At 42.1% G+C, this 16,504-nt stretch overlaps 1 protein-coding gene across 1 annotated transcript in view; it reads right to left on the minus strand.

The window, feature by feature from the left end:
• Positions 1 to 16,504, minus strand: part of adamtsl5 (ADAMTS like 5) — a 63,488-nt gene that overhangs the window by 23,415 nt on the left and 23,569 nt on the right. Inside the window, exon 5 of the mRNA XM_034163623.1 lies at positions 15,239 to 15,366. Coding sequence (XP_034019514.1) covers positions 15,239 to 15,366 — 128 coding nt within the window. The remainder of the gene's footprint in view (positions 1 to 15,238; positions 15,367 to 16,504) is intronic.

A 16,504-nucleotide genomic window follows, 5' to 3' on the forward strand; every position in this document is an offset into this window, starting at 1 on the left:
ATGCAACGTGGGGGTCAAATGCACAGCAAAATGAAAAGAGTGGACACATTTTTGACATATTATAGTATTAATCTAACACTGGCAATTTTGCTGTGTGGTTAGTGCACTTGCTTTCAAAACAGAAGGTTCCTGGTTCAAGAACACCCTTGCCCATTCTCCATATAATGCATCAAGGAGAGCATCACACGTAAATCTAGTGCCAAATCAACAGGCAAATGCAATATTGGATCCACTGTGACGATCCTTAACAAAACAGTAGAAGCTGATAGAACTTTATTTACAGTTTTCAGCAAAATATGTGCAACACATATCCCATTGTTCTATCTTACAAACCACTATTATGATTATAATATTATTTTATTACAATGAATAAAATCAAATCAGGTTTTGGGGGGGGGGTCATAAGTCATGAGGACTCGTGTCTGAAATTTTAATTTACACCTCACAGAGGACTTGGATGTGGTTGATTACAAGAAATTGTGAATGAGTGATATACTTTAGACAGAAAATGATAAATATTAACTTCAAGTCAACCTCACACAGTCACTGTCCTTTTTCTGTGATTCTCCTTGTCATTTTCTCCATCTTACTAATGTTTACTCTCTGGAGGAACCATCTATCTGCTATCTATCTATCTGCTTGACTTCTGTGTCATCAGGGAACATTCATCTGTGTTAGTGCTATACTTATGGTCATGGTTATGGTTAGGGTTACGGTTAGGGCTAGCTTACCGCACACATCATATAGTGATAGGGGCTACCCAACTTGTCACATATTGACATTTGGTCAAAACAAACACTTTGCCTCAAAATGTGATGAGCTGGAAGTGAGAGGTGACATGCAAGTATCCCCTAGGGCTTCTCCAGCTGCAGGGATCCCCAGCACTGAGGCACTTGCATTCTGGATTATGCTCAGAGAAGTGTGACAGTGGCAACAATGTCATGGCTAAGAGTGGAAGTAGCATGCCTCATTTGAGTTTCCCTAAGTGTCTCCCTAAATAATTACTCATTTGGCAGAAAAGTCATTCCAAAAGTACACAAGGATCTCCTGACAGACCTTGGACCAAAGGCATCCAGTTGTCAACTTGGGTTACCGGCTAAAATGAAAGTCTCACAACCTCAGAATAAGATTGCAAAAAACCAGGAATCTAAAAAGTTGGACCTTCATTCTCCTACAAAGATCAATCAATCAATTTTTTTATATAGCGCCAAATCACAACAAACAGTTGCCCCAAGGCGCTTTATATTGCAAGGCAAGGCCATACAATAATTATGTAAAACCCCAACGGTCAAAACGACCCCCTGTGAGCAAGCACTTGGCTACAGTGGGAAGGAAAAACTCCCTTTTAACAGGAAGAAACCTCCAGCAGAACCAGGCTCAGGGAGGGGCAGTCTTCTGCTGGGACTGGTTGGGGCTGAGGGAGAGAACCAGGAAAAAGACATGCTGTGGAGGGGAGCAGAGATCGATCACTAATGATTAAATGCAGAGTGGTGCATACAGAGCAAAAAGAGAAAGAAACAGTGCATCATGGGAACCCCCCAGCAGTCTACGTCTATAGCAGCATAACTAAGGGATGGTTCAGGGTCACCTGATCCAGCCCTAACTATAAGCTTTAGCAAAAAGGAAAGTTTTAAGCCTAATCTTAAAAGTAGAGAGGGTGTCTGTCTCCCTGATCTGAATTGGGAGCTGGTTCCACAGGAGAGGAGCCTGAAAGCTGAAAGCTCTGCCTCCCATTCTACTCTTACAAACCCTAGGAACTACAAGTAAGCCTGCAGTCTGAGAGCGAAGCGCTCTATTGGGGTGATATGGTACTACGAGGTCCCTAAGATAAGATGGGACCTGATTATTCAAAACCTTATAAGTAAGAAGAAGAATTTTAAATTCTATTCTAGAATTAACAGGAAGCCAATGAAGAGAGGCCAATATGGGTGAGATATGCTCTCTCCTTCTAGTCCCCGTCAGTACTCTAGCTGCAGCATTTTGAATTAACTGAAGGCTTTTTAGGGAACTTTTAGGACAACCTGATAATAATGAATTACAATAGTCCAGCCTAGAGGAAATAAATGCATGAATTAGTTTTTCAGCATCACTCTGAGACAAGACCTTTCTAATTTTAGAGATATTGCGTAAATGCAAAAAAGCAGTCCTACATATTTGTTTATATGCGCTTTGAATGACATATCCTGATCAAAAATGACTCCAAGATTTCTCACAGTATTACTAGAGGTCAGGGTAATGCATCCAGAGTAAGGATCTGGTTAGACACCATGTTTCTAAGATTTGTGGGGCCAAGTACAATAACTTCAGTTTTATCTGAGTTTAAAAGCAGGAAATTAGAGGTCATCCATGTCTTTATGTCTGTAAGACAATCCTGCAGTTTAGCTAATTGGTGTGTGTCCTCTGGCTTCATGGATAGATAAAGCTGGGTATCATCTGCGTAACAATGAAAATTTAAGCAATACCGTCTAATAATACTGCCTAAGGGAAACATGTATAAAGTGAATAAAATTGGTCCTAGCACAGAACCTTGTGGAACTCCATAATTAACTTTAGTCTGTGAAGAAGATTCCCCATTTACATGAACAAATTGTAATCTATTAGACAAATATGATTCAAACCACCGCAGCGCAGTGCCTTTAATACCTATGGCATGCTCTAATCTCTGTAATAAAATTTTATGGTCAACTGTATCAAAAGCAGCACTGAGGTCTAACAGAACAAGCACAGAGATGAGTCCACTGTCCGAGGCCAAAAGAAGATCATTTGTAACCTTCACTAATGCTGTTTCTGTACTATGATGAATTCTAAAACCTGACTGAAACTCTTCAAATAGACCATTCTTCTGCAGATGATCAGTTAGCTGTTTTACAACTACCCTTTCAAGAATTTTTGAGAGAAAGGAAGGTTGGAGATTGGCCTATAATTAGCTAAGATAGCTGGGTCAAGTGATGGCTTTTTAAGTAATGGTTTAATTACTGCCACCTTAAAAGCCTGTGGTACATAGCCAACTAACAAAGATAGATTGATCATATTTAAGATCGAAGCATTAAATAATGGTAGGGCTTCCTTGAGCAGCCTGGTTGGAATGGGGTCTAATAAACATGTTGATGGTTTGGATGAAGTAACTAATGAAAATAACTCAGACAGAACAATCGGAGAGAAAGAGTCTAACCAAATACCGGCATCACTGAAAGCAGCCAAAGATAACGATACGTCTTTGGGATGGTTATGAGTAATTTTTTCTCTAATAGTTAAAATTTTGTTAGCAAAGAAAGTCATGAAGTCATTACTAGTTAAAGTTACTGGAATACTCAGCTCAATAGAGCTCTGACTCTTTGTCAGCCTGGCTACAGTGCTGAAAGAAACCTGGGGTTGTTCTTATTTTCTTCAATTAGTGATGAGTAGAAAGATGTCCTAGCTTTACGGAGGGCTTTTTTATAGAGCAACAGACCTCTTTTTCCAGGCTAAGTGAAGATCTTCTAAATTAGTGAGACGCCATTTCCTCTCCAACTTACGGGTTATCTGCTTTAAGCTACGAGTTTGTGAGTTATACCACGGAGTCAGGCACTTCTGATTTAAAGCTCTCTTTTTTAGAGGAGCTACAGCATCCAAGTTGTCTTCAATGAGGATGTAAAACTATTGACGAGATACTCTATCTCACTTACAGAGTTTAGGTAGCTACTCTGCACTGTGTTGGTATATGGCATTAGAGAACATAAAGAAGGAATCATATCCTTAAACCTAGTTACAGCGCTTTCTGAAAGACTTCTAGTGTAATGAAACTTATTCCCCACTGCTGGGTAGTCCATCAGAGTAAATGTAAATGTTATTAAGAAATGATCAGACAGAAGGGAGTTTCAGGGAATACTGTTAAGTCTTCTATTTCCATACCATAAGTCAGAACAAGATCTAAGATATGATTAAAGTGGTGGGTGGACTCATTTACTTTTTGAGCAAAGCCAATAGAGTCTAATAATAGATTAAATGCAGTGTTGAGGCTGTCATTCTCAGCATCTGTGTGGATGTTAAAATCGCCTACTATAATTATCTTATCTGAGCTAAGCACTAAGTCAGACAAAAGGTCTGAAAATTCACAGAGAAACTCACAGTAACGACCAGGTGGACGATAGATAATAACAAATAAAACTGGTTTTTGGGACTTCCAATTTGGATGGACAAGACTAAGAGTCAAGCTTTCAAATGAATTAAAGTTCTGTCTGGGTTTTTGATTGATTAATAAGCTGGAATGGAAGATTGCTGCTAATCCTCCGCCCCGGCCCGTGCTACGAGCATTCTGACAGTTAGTGTGACTCGGGGGTGTTGACTCATTTAAACCAACATATTCATCCTGCTGTAACCAGGTTTCTGTAAGGCAGAATAAATCAATATGTTGATCAATTATTATATCATTTACCAACAGGGACTTAGAAGAGAGAGACCTAATGTTTAATAGACCACATTTAACTGTTTTAGTCTGTGGTGCAGTTGAAGGTGCTATATTATTTTTTCTTTTTGAATTTTTATGCTTAAATAGATTTTTACTGGTTATTGGTGGTCTGGGAGCAGGCACCGTCTCTACGGGGATGGGGTAATGAGGGGATGGCAGGGGGAGAGAAGCTGCAGAGAGGTGTGTAAGACTACAACTCTGCTTCCTGGTCCCAACCCTGGATAGTCACGGTTTGGAGGATTTAAGAAAATTGGCCAGATTTCTAGAAATGAGAGCTGCTCCATCTAAAGTGGGATGGATGCCGTCTCTCCTAACAAGACCAGGTTTTCCCCAGAAGCTTTGCCAATTATCTATGAAGCCCACCTCATTTTTTGGACACCACTCAGACAGCCAGCAATTCAAGGAGAACATGCGGCTAAACATGTCACTCCCGGTCTGATTTGGGAGGGGCCCAGAGAAAACTACAGAGTCCAACACAAGATAAGCGTAGCAGAAACACAACCTTAACCATAACCTTAACTACACTCTAAGAACTAAAACACTGTATTTAATTGATAAAGCTAAGGTAATTTTTTCCACATAACACTGTCAATTAAGTGCAAAACAATATTGTTGAAATTAATTAAATCAAATAAACATATTACTTAAATCCCTAAAATTAACAATTGCAAGTACGAGGTCTATTAGAAAATTATCCGACCTTATTATTTTTTTCAAAAACCATATGGATTTGAATCACGTGTGATTGCGTCAGACAAGCTTGAACCCTCGTGCGATTGCGTTTTTCCACGTCTGTCGGTTGCGTCATTCACCTGTGAGCAGGCTTTGAGTGAGGAGTGGTCCAGCCCCCTCGTCAGATTTTCATTGTCAGGAAATGGTGGAATGATTTGCGCTTTTTTCCATCAGAATTTTTTCAGAAACTGTTAGAGACTGGCAGCTGGAAACCATTAGAAAAATTTATCTGGCTTTCGGTGAAAATGTTACGGGCTTGGTAGAGAATAAGGAGTGTTACTGTCGCTTTAAGGACGGCCCCCAACGGCTGTGGGGCGCGCCGCGCTCCGAAGCCGCCATCGACAGGCTGAACGACCAATTCATTTCTAAACAGATGGCTGTCTGGATCCGTGACCATCGTGTGCCATTTTTCTGGTTATCACAAGAGCTGGACATCAACCATTTTCCGGCAGATTTCACTTTTAACAAGAGATTTTGTCATGGAAAGCCGAGCGGAGGCTTTGCGTGTCACGATGGATTCGCTACTGGAGTGAGACAAAACCACCTCCGTTTTGGTCTCACAGGACGGCTTTGAGATGGCGTTCAGACAGCTGTCGGTGGTTTTTCCATCGAGTGATGATCCGAGAAATTGTGGATGTGCCTGGACATGCCAGAACATGTCCCGTGAGGCTTCATCATGGCGTTGCTTTGCGCCATGCGGCACCGCCACGACGCACGGAATTCCTCCGCACGTCTGTCTAAATGTGCCGAAAAAGTGCTGATGTCCACGTCTTTTCACAATTCCTGTGCTAGTCAGACGACGTCCCGGATAAAACATAGCGTCCAGTTTGGAAATGAACGGCACATTCCACTGTTACAGGAGTTTTTGTCATGGAAAGAGGACCACTCCTCACTCAAAGCCTGCTCACAGGCGAATGACGCAACCGACAGGCGTGGAAAAACCCACGCATGCGCACGAAGGTTCAAGCTTGGCTGACGCAATCACACGTGATTCAAATCCATATGGTTTTTGAAAAAAATAATAAGGTCGGATACTTTTCTAATAGACCTCGTATATTGAAAATAATAGTATTAATTACATTTAAAACCTCTGTGTTTCATTTCTTAGAGTGTATGACCATAACCATAACAAAGACATAGATGAATGTTCCATGATGATGCAGAAGTGAAGCACATAGTTCTGTGTGGTGTCAAAATCAAATCAAATCATTTTCATTTATATAGCGCCAAATCACAACAAACAGTTGCCCCAAGGCGCTTCGTATTGCAAGGCAAAGCCATACAATAATTACAGAAAAACCCCAACTGTCAAAACGACCCCCTGTGAGCAAGCACTTCGCGACAGTGGGAAGGAAAAACTCCCTTTTAACAGGAAGAAACCTCCAGCAGAACCAGGCTCAGGGAGGGGCAGTCTTCTGCTGGGACTGGTTGGGGCTGAGGGAGAGTGTCAGAGAGAAATGACAGCTGGTGTAAAGAAAAAAGTGTTTCCCTGCACATCACTAAATTATGTGAGAGTGTTACCTAACTCATTACATAGTGACGCAAAGGACCACTGACAAAGCATAAAAATGTGACAAGTTGGGAGTGAGAATGTCTGGTCTATCCCCTTCATGTTCTCGACACATATGGAATTGGATAATATGTTGCAATACGATACAGTTGGACACAGTTCTTCTCTGTAATTTACGATCCTCAAGTAGAACATCAAATATTTTTATATCATGCCTAGTGGACACACTCCAATGTTCATTTTCAGTGTTTACATTGTAGAGCCATTTCTGTTTGTGCTCAGACAAACTGCAGTAGCAAGAGTATTCAAAAACAAGAGCAATTGGAGATTTCTGATGTCCGCCAAGGGTTGACGAGGACTCAAAATAAAAGATATGTGATTCACATCGTGACCCGGACTTTACCTGGATCCAGATTCCACAATACCATGCAATAATTGCATAATGATCCAGAATGGTCTGACTGATCAAAATGTTGCAATCTGATATTTAATTCACAAGCTGAAACAAAATAGTGTCTTCCTGATCTTGCTTTTACATCATGATGTCGTAGCCGTGAAGTAGTTTTAATGTAATCCTTAAAAGTTTACAAAGTGAAATCCTGATCCATAATCTGGATCCAGGTCACCTCCAAAATTTAATGGAGTCTTCCGAGGCCAAACACAAATCTGTGGTGAAAATTTGGTGAAAATCCATTAAGTAACATTGACGCAATCCTCAAAATCTGACAAAGTTCAGTGGTGTCTTTCATGGCCTAATATCTGTCTGTGGTGCAAATTTGGTGAGAATCTGTGAAGTAGTCTTCAAAGCCTATATTAAGTGAATTCTTGATCCAGAATATGGATCCAGATCACCTCCAAAATTTATTGGAGTCTTCCATGCCCTAATATCTGTTGTGCAAATTTGGTGATAATCTGTGAAATAGGTTTTTTTTTACATAATACCTCAAGGCCTATATAAAGTGAAATCTTGATCGAGATCCAGATCCGGTGTCACCAACTTAACTGGTCCTCCCTGTCTTCACTGCGCATGCGTTTTGGAGTGTCAGCAGCAATTCACCGATTATCACCTGATTTCTGCTTAAAACTACCTCGTTTCTGCTTAAAACTGAGTTTAGAATGTTTTAAGAGGTTTTATTTTGTCATCTGGTGGTTAATAATCACATTATTCCATTTGATCACTTTGAGTGTAGAGTGTCAGACTCAGAGAGTCAGACTCAGATGTGCTGCTGTGGCACTCTGATCGCTGCTCCCCCGTCTTTTATTATGAAATAATGCTGAATTTATGTGGAAATGATTGTTGCACAAAAGCTTCAGATATCTGTCGCTGAGATAGATGATGACTGCAGTGACATTTTGAGCAGAAACGAGGTGATAGACGGTGAATTGATGCTAGCCGAAATGGCACGTGCAGTAAACACAGGGGGACTGATTTTTAGGGGGACCGTTCAGTCAGCGACACCGGATCACCTCCCAAATTTCATGGAGTCTTCCATGGCCTAATAGGTATCTGGGTTGAAAATTTCGTCAAAATCCATGCAGTAGTTTTGATGTAATCCTGCTAACAGACAGACAGGACCATCACCTCCCCTCTCTTAGGGAAGGTGATGATCTAGTGGTAAACCATTGGGCTTGAGACCAGAGGATCCTCGGTTCAAATCCCATCCTGAACGGAAAATCACTAAGGGCCCTTGGGCAAAGGTACTTAATCCCTTAGTTGCTCCCAGTGTGTAGTGAGCACCTTGTATGGCAGCAGCCTGACATCAAGGTGAATGTGAGGCATTATTGTAAAGCGCTTTGAGTGTCTGATGCAGATGGAAAAGCGCTATATAAATGCAGTCCATTTACAGACAAATAAATAAATACAGATAATTTTATTACGTCCTTGGCGGACGTAATACATGGACTCAATTTCAACAAGTGACATTCCCAAAAACTGTTTCAATAAATCGCTTCATATGCACTTTAATTTGTTATTTGCACTGGCAAACCAATAATGAAGACACTTTTAAAGTTAAGTGTGAAAGAGCATTTCTGTGCACTTCTTCCTCACACACACACACACACACACACACACACACACACACACACACACACACACACACACACACACACACACACACACACACACACACACACACACACACACTGTCCAAAGCAGCCAGGTGTTTTACAGCCAGATCCCAGATGTGTGGCCTCCACCCATCACCCCAGCTGCACGCTGCATCTGCTCCTTATTTCAGTCCCTTTGACCATGTCCAGGCCTGATCCACATGGAGTCCAAAAATCCACATGCTAACACCACACGCTAGCATGTGGACACATGCATACAAACATAAGTCAACAAATTCATCTGTCATTTGCAAGCAAAAAAACAACTTTACGATGTTCATTTAGCAGATGTGCTGTAGTAAAAACACTGTATTTGCTGGGGAACTGGGGTACAACTTCATTTCTAGCCACCCCATCTGTGTGTGTGTGTGTGTGTGTGTGCGTGTGTGTGTGTGTGTGTGAGAGAGAGAGAGAGAGAGAGAGAGAGAGAGAGAGAGAGAGAGAGAGAGAGAGAGAGGTGAGTAGAGGAGAGACTGGTGAACATGGATCAGGTCTGGTGTGTGTGCTGATTGCAGAGCTGTAATGCTAACTGAAGGCTGCAGTCCAGTGATGAATGCACTTTGGTCCTAACACACAGCATGGAGCTCACTTCTCCAGAGAGCAGCAGTCACAGCGGTCAACATCACTTACAGCACGACAGAGTGGGAATGAAGGGCAGAGGCAAAGAACTTCACCTCAGACCAGACTAGGGATGGGTATTGAGAACCGGTTCTTTTCAAGTATCGTTAAGAAATTATTCGATCCACCGATATCAATAGCCTTTTTGCTTAACGATTCCCTTATCGGTCCTTCAGAGCAGCCATTGTTTTTGAGGGTGTTTGTCGGGAAAATGATCATTCCTCTACATTGATTACAGACCCTGCAGCGGGTCTGTAATCAACCATTTCTGCAGCATGACACCACTTTGAAGCGTGAACCAATGAAACAATGCTTCGATCCACTGGTTCGTTGGTTTTTGATTTGCTGCTCTTCAGAAACGGCAAGTCCGCTTCTTAACCCCTCTCAAAGCCATTAAAATATTGTGTGTCACTTTTGTGTGGATTAAAGTCACTAACTGGGACTCTTGTCTTGTTGCAGTCAAGAAACGAGAATTGTCCTCCGTTCCATTGGCACAGCTCCAAACGCTACGCGGCTCTCTGCTGAGACCGACTCTGCTCGGAATTAATAACTTCAAAACGAATTGCCGCTTTGAATAAAATGACACCGCTTACAAACGCTGTAATACAGACAAGAAACTACAATCGACTAAAACTTTTTTCCTCCCAAAATGAGACATCCTTGTTGTGTGGGCCGCCAGAAGAGGAGGTACTGCTGGCCCACCACCAGAGGGCGCCCTGCCTGGAGTGCGGGCTCCAGGCACCAGAGGGCGCAGCCGCCTCACAGGAGCAGCCAGGGTGACAGCTGTCACGCATCACCTGCAACAGCTGTTACCAATCATCCGATCGGCAGGAGTATATCAGCAGGACGACGTCTCCACCTCTTTGCCGAGATATCGTTTCTACCGAGAAGGTAACGTACTCTGCTAGCTGATTAACAGTGATCTTTGTAACTTGTGCATTACTCTGAGAGAGCTTCCCAACGAGAGGTGGAGGTAGCTTACCTGTCGTTCGGATTCCTGGGTGCGAACGCGCCCTCCTTTAACTGTTCTTTATTCCTCGCCAGCAGTACCAGGTCCGACACGCGGAGGCAGTGGCCACCTGGGAGTTCGGGACTTGGCAGCTCCAGTATTCCCGGGGTCTGGTGGCGGAGGAAACCGTGTGGTTCCGGTTCTACTTTGGAGAGGTGTCTCCTATCTTCGAGCCTGCCCACATGACACCTGTGTGAATTTGACTTTGTCCCTTTATTGTGATCTGTTGTCCTTGTTGTGCGTATTTACAACAGTAAAGTGTGTTATTTGACCTATTCCATTGTCCGTTCATTTGCGCCCCCTGTTGTGGGTCCGTGTACTTACACTTTCCCAACAATCCTGTGTTCTTTATAAATTACATCCTGACGTGCAGCACAGCTGTAAGAGCTCAGCTCAGATGTATGGAAAGACATTCATGCCAATAATGTCTGAAAGGAAATGCTTTTGAACAAAAACTACAGATTTTATTTCTATTTATGTCCAGAGATCAAGGGTCCACCATGTAGAGTTTATTGTGTCCAAAGTTTAAGGATCCAGTGATCAGTTTCATATTTATTTACTTTAAGACTCAATAAAATGTTCACTTTCAATTAAATTTCAACTTAATTGGTTTATAAAGTGCCAAATCACAACAAAAGCCATCTCAAGGCACCTCATATAGAACAGTTTAACATAAAAAAAAATGAAAATAAATAAATAAATAAAACAATTCAAATACATAATTAAAAACAGAAGTAAAGAACAAACAGATAAAAAATAAAAACTATTCATAAGAAAGAGAATAAAAATAGGCTTTAAGTCTTGACTTAAAAATGTACATGGACTCTGACTGCCTCATGGTCGCAGGAAGACCGTTCCACAGAGCAGGTGCACGATAAGAAAAAGCTCTTTGACCCTTTGACATAGAAAACCCGTAAAGCCTACTTTTAGTACACAAAAAAACCCACAAGAGGTATCGAAAAGGAAATCGATAAGGAATCGGATCTATAAGCAGAATTGATAATGGTATCGATATCGATAAAATCTTATCGATACCCATCCCTAGACCAGACTCAACACCGTGACGAAATTAGCATTTGATATTTTAAAACTTTCATCTGAAACCACGACGGCACTAATATGCTTCCATTTAACGGGGAGTGTGCGTTAGCATCATCATGGTGAGTGTCAGCTCAGCTCTGGCAGCATGCGGTGGTCCCACATGTCATCACATCCACCACACTGGAAACTTCTTGAGTAGTTGATGGTACCCACCCAGGCAGACAATTGGGACATCCTCACCTTTTGAAAAGAGCCACCTATCTGCCACAGTCAAGTAAACGTGGGTATCCCCTTAACTTTCTCCAGCTGCTGGGTCACTCAACACTGACACATCTGTGTGCTGGAGCATTCATTCACTCATTCATTCATTTTCTGCTGCTTATCAGGTTTGGGTCACGGTGACAGCAAACCACCTCAATCCGTACTTCCCTATCCTTTGCCATGTCCTCTCACTCTTCCTGTGGGATCCCGAGGAATGTAATCCTCCAGTGTCTCTGGGTCTTCCCCGGGGCCTCCTCCCTGTTGGATGTGCCTGTCAGACTTTCCTAGGGAGTCAACCAGGGAGTATCCTCACCAGATTCCCAAACCACCTCAGCTGACTCTCGTCATTGCAAAGAAGCAGCAGCTGTATGCCGAGTCTCTCCCGGATATTTGAGCTTCTCACCCTGTCCCTGAGTTGCAGGCAGCCCAGATACCCGATGGAGAAGCTCGTTTCCATTACTTGTATCCATGTGTCGTGCTGCACCATGTCAGAGAAATGTGGCACATCTCCAAAATATCATAGCTGAGATTCCCTCACAAAGCAAGTGATGCTCCTCATGGGAGTCTCCCTAAGCAACCACGTATTGGACACAAAGTCAGTCCATCAGTACACAAGGATCCTTTGGGGAGATCTAGTACCAAAGATATTTAGTCGTTGGTACTAGATCTAATCTGTCATTGGTTATTCTAAACCAATTACATTTTTTCTGCAAATCTGATTGTTAATTGCGTGAGATTTCAGACTGTATAATATCGGGGTAACGGTGGAAAAATATTCGACCATTTCACATTTGGATGTATTATCCATGTCCTAACCGGTGTTATGATGAGATGTAATTCCTGTCAACAGGCCTCCTCCGCGCATGCGCAATATTGTCAGGACGCGAAACTGTTGATTTATGTGACAAGACACACAATTTGACAGAACACCAGCTGCGCATGCTGCTACGCAGATGTCATAATGGCGCTGTTAGCTGAGCGCAAGAGAAAGTTGCGTACCGACGCCACCACCACAATGGGTGAATTTAAGCTGCCATACGAAAGTACTGATGTGGATTCTGACAAAGAATTACCGTTTCACATTTGATGGATTACTCCATGCCCTGACCACTGATGGAGCGACGCTGCCTCACGGTAAGCCTTGCCAACCTACTTATCTACAGAAAAATAAACTGCTCAAATGATAGAATTGGGTTAGAATGGTAATAACCCTGCTATGTCTGATGATTTGCAGCTATTCATGCTGTTATACAGTCACAAATATCTGTTTTACCAGCTTTGCTAACGCGTCGCCAATAAAACTCCGTTTTACCAGCTCTGCTAATGCGTTGTTGGGAAAGCTCAATTTGCGACCCTATAACCAGCATGAATGTCCGAAAATCATCAGACACAACAGGATTATTCCCAAAGTGTCCAAGTTTCACAACCACACAGTAAAAAGTAGGTATCAGGACCCTAAAGAGTTGGACCTTCATGCTCCTGTAAAGTTATCGGCATCATCAAACACCAAACGCCCAGGGACCTTATGACTCCCTAAGATTTTCCTCAGTGTGTTTCAGTCTCAAAGGCCAGTGACATTATGTGCACTGTACATTTTGCAGTGCACAGAGTGATGGTTGTGTTAATCCACAGGTATGCATATTTAAAATAACAGTAGTGATAATTTCATCTACTTTTACAACTAGCTGCACTGAACATCACATTAATGAATTCTGTGTTCAAGGAAGTACTTTTTGGAGAATTTCTGAACTCAGTGTATCTTGAAAAGTTTTAGCAGCTTTTTTTCGTATCAAATACACAACTGGAGGGTGCATACCTCTGCCAAAGCTCAGTGGGGCCTGCATACATATTATCTCAAGCCATATTCCAACCTTTCAGCTAAAGGATCCACAGACAAAAGCGTAAATTTGTATTGAATCTGTAGTTGACAACCTCCACAAAAACAATGCATATCATTACAAAATTATATATCAATCAATCAATCAACTTTTTTCTTGTATAGCGCCAAATCACAACAAACAGTTGCCCCAAGGCGCTCCACATTGCAAGGCAAGGCCATACAATAATTATGAAACACAGTCTACGTCTAAAGCAACATAACCAAGGGATGGTCCAGGGTCACCCGATCCAGCCCTAACTATAAGCCTTAGCGAAAAGGAAAGTTTTAAGCCTAATCTTAAAAGTAGAGAGGGTATCTGTCTCCCTGATCTGAATTGGGAGCTGGTTCCACAGGAGAGGAGCCTGAAAGCTGAAGGCTCTGCCTCCCATTCTACTCTTACAAACCCTAGGAACTACAAGTAAGCCCGCAGTCTGAGAGCGAAGCGCTCTATTGGGGTAATATGGTACTACGAGGTCCCTAAGATAAGATGGGACCTGATTATTCAAAACCTTATAAGTAAGAAGAAGAATTTTAAATTCTATTCTAGCATTAACAGGAAGCCAATGAAGGGAGGCCAACACGGGTGAGATATGCTCTCTCCTGCTAGTCCCCGTCAGTACTCTAGCTGCAGCATTCTGAACCAACTGAAGGCTTTTTAGGGAACTTTTAGGACAACCTGATAATAATGAATTACAATAGTCCAGCCTAGAGGAAATAAATGCATGAATTAGTTTTTCAGCATCACTCTGAGACAAGACCTTCTGATTTAGAGATATTGCGTAAATGCAAAAAGGCAGTCCTACATATTTGTTTAATATGCGCTTTGAATGACATATCCTGATCAAAAATAACTCCAAGATTTCTCACAGTATTACTAGAGATCAGGGAAATGCCATCCAGAGTAACGATCTGGTTAGACACCATGCTTCTAAGATTTGTGGGGCCAAGTACAATAACTTCAGTTTTATCTGAGTTTAAAAGCAGGAAATTAGAGGTCATCCATGTCTTTATGTCTGTAAGACAATCCTGCAGTTTAGCTAATTGGTATAGGAATATATAGGAATGTTTTTTTAGCCATCAGCCCTGTAGAACACGGGCATCGCCTGCACCATCTGGCACACAACCTTATGTAGATTCTGGATTTTTATATAATCGCCAAACCGTTCGTGAACATTTGCCACACAACCTTCTCAGATGAACATGACTTGTATTGTCTCCTAAAGGGTCTTACACCAAGCAGAGTGTCTGTCTGTCTGTCTGTCTGTCTGTCTGTCTTCTTTCTTTCTTTTTCTTTCTTTCTTTCTTTCTTTCTTTCTTTCTTTCTTTCTTTCTTTCTTTCTTTCTTTCTTTCTTTCTTTCTTTCTTTCTTTCTTTCTTTCTTTCTTTCTTTCTTTCTTTCTAATTCTTGAGGTCCATGTGACATCTACCTTGAAACAGAGACAATCAGTCTATACATTTTTAAGTTGCGGTAAACTAATTAATAAACCAGTTTACTGCCAGACATATGTTGAAAACATTTCATCAAAAATGCAGTGAACTTAATACAGCTGACAAAACACACCTCAGAGTTCAGAGGTAAATGAATTAATAAATGTCCATCAACAGCCTGAGCCGCAGTCACACGGCACTCACCAGGCAGCGCCCGTTGACACACACCGCACCAGACTCCTTCTCACAGGCTGTGCCATCGAGCACACGGCCAAAGTTGTAGTAGAAGTTGTGACCCAGGGCCAAGCAGCTCAGTTCACAGGGGTTGGAACCTGTTGGACAAGCCATTTGGTCAATGGCTTGTTAGTGTATCAAGGAAAAACAGGCAAAGGGACAGGAAGGATGACGACTGAAACACAGAAACAGGCCAGGCACAGAGGTGGGCATGAGGTAACACTACGAAGAACACTCAACATTTGGTTTCACATCCAGAAAACTTAGCGTTATGGAACAATTGCCACCAGCAAGTGCACACGAACAGTGAGGAAATATTACTGCAAACTGCTCAACATCCATCATATATGTAAAAAAAAATGTTGCAGATCTCTGTGGAAATGTGACACATGACTAGTGTCATATGTCAGTAGTATTCAGCTGTATTTCTTGAAACCATTCTCAATAGATAAAGATTAGTTAGTGATAGTTTATTCTGTGGTTCTGACCTCTAAGGATGTCCAGAGGATGTTTAAGGGGCAGGGAATGGTCCTAAAGATACTCCAGATGCGTCTTTTCTTTGTAGATTTGCTTGCTGCAAAACGCGGGCCTGGTCTTGAATAAAACTATAAGAGCCTTATCTTGATTACCTATAGTACACAGACTAATGTAAAGTGCTTATCGCAAATGCATTTGGGTGTGTCCAACTCTACTTTGCTGTTCACTCCCATGTTCTCAAATTAAGTTACAGGGTGAAAAGACATTTTAGTTTGGCTTTGGCTATAACATGAAATAAACCAATCAGAGCTTCATAACAGCCATGTACCTCTCCACACTGTTGTATGGCTGGGGGCCTGGCTGCCTTTTTGTTTCTGTCTTTTGTTTTTCCTTCCAGGTGGCTTGCATTTGGGACTGAGTGGCTGTGTAGCTGAGTTTATCAGGACCTCACCCTGATCACCTGAGGCTGATCACCTGCGGCTCGTCAGGACTCACAGCTGTGGTGCATCTACATGGATTGGAACATGGTGGCATTTAAGACTGGAGTACACAGTGTGTATTTGCCAGAGACTCGACCTTGTGACCAGACGGGTGAGATCGTCGTCTCGAGAGCCATCTCATCATCAGTGGATGCAGAGAACGTCCAGGTTTGATGCATGGTCTGTGAAAGAGGAGGGGGTGAGGTCTCACGCTCGTCAGCACACTTCCTGAGGTACGTTAGATTTTGTGACTAACATTTATACAGTCAGTAAATATGGT

The sequence above is a fragment of the Thalassophryne amazonica genome, chromosome 2, assembly GCF_902500255.1.
Source record: "Thalassophryne amazonica chromosome 2, fThaAma1.1, whole genome shotgun sequence".
NCBI classification, from domain to species: domain Eukaryota; kingdom Metazoa; phylum Chordata; class Actinopteri; order Batrachoidiformes; family Batrachoididae; genus Thalassophryne; species Thalassophryne amazonica.